At 38.7% G+C, this 2,357-nt stretch overlaps 1 protein-coding gene across 1 annotated transcript in view; it reads right to left on the bottom strand.

Moving 5' to 3' along the window:
• Positions 1–927: 927 nt before the first annotated feature.
• The window catches only part of LOC145197197 (E3 SUMO-protein ligase ZBED1-like), a 2,814-nt gene continuing 1,384 nt past the window's right edge, over positions 928–2,357 (bottom strand). Inside the window, exon 1 of the mRNA XM_090096700.1 lies at positions 928–2,357. This exon is cut by the window's right edge and continues 1,384 nt beyond it. Coding sequence (XP_089952826.1) covers positions 1,145–2,357 — 1,213 coding nt within the window. The 3' untranslated portion in view covers positions 928–1,144.

Raw genomic sequence — 2,357 nt, 5'->3', positions numbered from 1 at the left:
ATTTTTTTTTTTTTTGTTACATTGTGTAATGCTTTCACCAAATAAATCTTTTTTTGCATAAGATCTAATGCCTCGTGTACAATCACATATACCAATATCATAGATATTAATAAAAGGAAGACTTTAAGATCTACCTGCTTATACAAGTGGAAGGAAGGCTTTTGAAGGCTTTTCTTTAAGATGTATCAAAATTTTAGTTAAAACTACCATGTCATAGTTTATTATCCCAAACAAAACCTTAAATTTTAAATTTACTTTGTTTCCACATTAACTTTAACTTTATCAGCCATCTTTATCAGCCATCTTTATCAGCCATTTTTCCTGAAGCTGAATCAACGAAGTTACAAATGCCACGTTGGAAACCTTGCGCTGTTAAACCTCTGTATTCTCCCCACATATCATTTCAAATTTCTGTTTCAGGGCAAATTCATTGCGTTATCATAGACAATAGGGCTGCTGCACCACAGTGCACAACAGGAATGTAGAGCCCCGCTATAATTGTAGGCTTGAATGTAGGATTCTCTTTGAGGATTCTCCCTTTAGTTATATTTTTTGTCTACAAAACGTGTGTATTTCAACTATTAAACAAGTTGTCTGCAAAATAGTTAACGACTATCCTAAGCTAATACCTCTGTTTTTACTGAAAACACACAACTTTCTCCTGCGCTACGAACCAAATATACGTAATTCCAAGTACCAGTCTAATTTCAAGGGTAGATTGTTCTAAAAAACTTCCAACTCGAATATTTCTATCTTTTGAATTGTTCCTTTATCTAACACCTAATTTTCCCATTAACACTTTAATTACACAGTTGTTCATTGCACTGAATATAGCAACTCATGGTTAAAGAAAATAACCTGATTTCACTGCATCAAAAAGCGAAGACAAAATAGGGTTATATTTTTATTAGGGCTGGTACTGATTAATTTTTTTTTGTTCGATTAATCGTCTAAAATTTTAATCGATTAATCGATTAATTTCGATTAATTCTGAAGTCGACAGAATAACCTGCTTTTCACCACTGGTGAGGTGAAGTTGTTATCGGTAAACGTTAACTAACTACAGTATTCACAAACGTTAACAAACAAGACACTTAATGCCTGCTATACTGTATTCAGTTTAATTGACAAGTACAAGTAGGCATCACTTTAGCCAGTCACGTAAACAAACGAGGACGTTAACGTTTTCTGGAAGTAGACAAGATCGCAGTTTGTTGACAATGTACCCTGACGAACTAAACAGTCTTTCACAAGGAACAGAAGTGGCAGGTACACACAGAATTGTCTGCACAAAACTGCTCAGGTTAGGGTAACGATGCCTGTTCAGTTGCCACCACATGAGGGGATTCTCAGTTTCTGGAATTACACCTTCTTCTTGATATCGTGTAAGCTCAGCCAGTGAGCCATGTACTGTTTGTGATTCATCTGATGAGGATTGCGATTCCGAGTCGCTGACCAACAGAGTAAGTTTCAGTTTCTTACACACAGGTTCTGATGCCTCGCCAGTGCTGGTAGTAGTTTCACGTTCAGCTCTCTGTCTTTGGTTACAGTACACCCGAAATGCATTAGAAAGTATTGTCCAAACTGCTTCACGTTTCTCTCTTGAGAGACAGCCGAGTTTCTTGTAACGTGGGTCTAATGCCACAGCCATTTGCAACGTTGGCAATGCATCAATGTTTTCAATGCGACCTGAGAAATCATTTAGTGTTGCAGATTTGCAACGTGCTATATACCCTGGATCGTCATCATTAACCCGCAGAAGTCTGCGCAAAAATGCTTCAAACGGAAGTACAGCCGAACATGTAGCATACTGTTCACTACCAATATACTCAGTAGCATCTGCAAGTGGACCCAATACCGAGACAAATTTTGACATTTTCTCCCAGTCCAACTCCCTTAGTTTATCTCCAGTGTAATTCTCGGGATGGTCAATATGATACTGCTTAATGGCATCTTTCACTTCCAGCAATCTGGCTAACATTAGGTAGGTACTGTTCCACCGCGTAGCTACATCCTGCTGCAATTTGTGAAACTTCACATCGTCAGACCTGTTAGAGGTACTGGCTTGGCTGGCCTTTAGCTCTAATGTATTCCTTGAACTGCGCTTAAAATGTCCAACTAGCTGTCGACATTTAGCCAGAATAGGAGATGAATCAGCTGCTTTCAAACCTGCTAGTATGCTCAGTTGAAGACAGTGAGCAATACACGGTATATGGCTGTAATCCGTCCGTCCTATAGCAGCAACCATATTTCGTGCACTGTCCGTTACGATACAGCTAATTTTTTCAGCAATGTTCCACGTTGCGGCAAACTCTTCATAGAAACTGGCAACATTATCAGCAGTGTGCCTTTCTTCA

This window comes from Hydra viridissima, unplaced genomic scaffold, assembly GCF_058129835.1.
Source record: "Hydra viridissima isolate aposymbiotic clone 2 unplaced genomic scaffold, HvirCarnegie_v1 scaffold_8, whole genome shotgun sequence".
Classification (NCBI taxonomy): Eukaryota; Metazoa; Cnidaria; class Hydrozoa; order Anthoathecata; family Hydridae; genus Hydra; species Hydra viridissima.
This window is presented reverse-complemented; position numbering and strand designations above follow the sequence as displayed.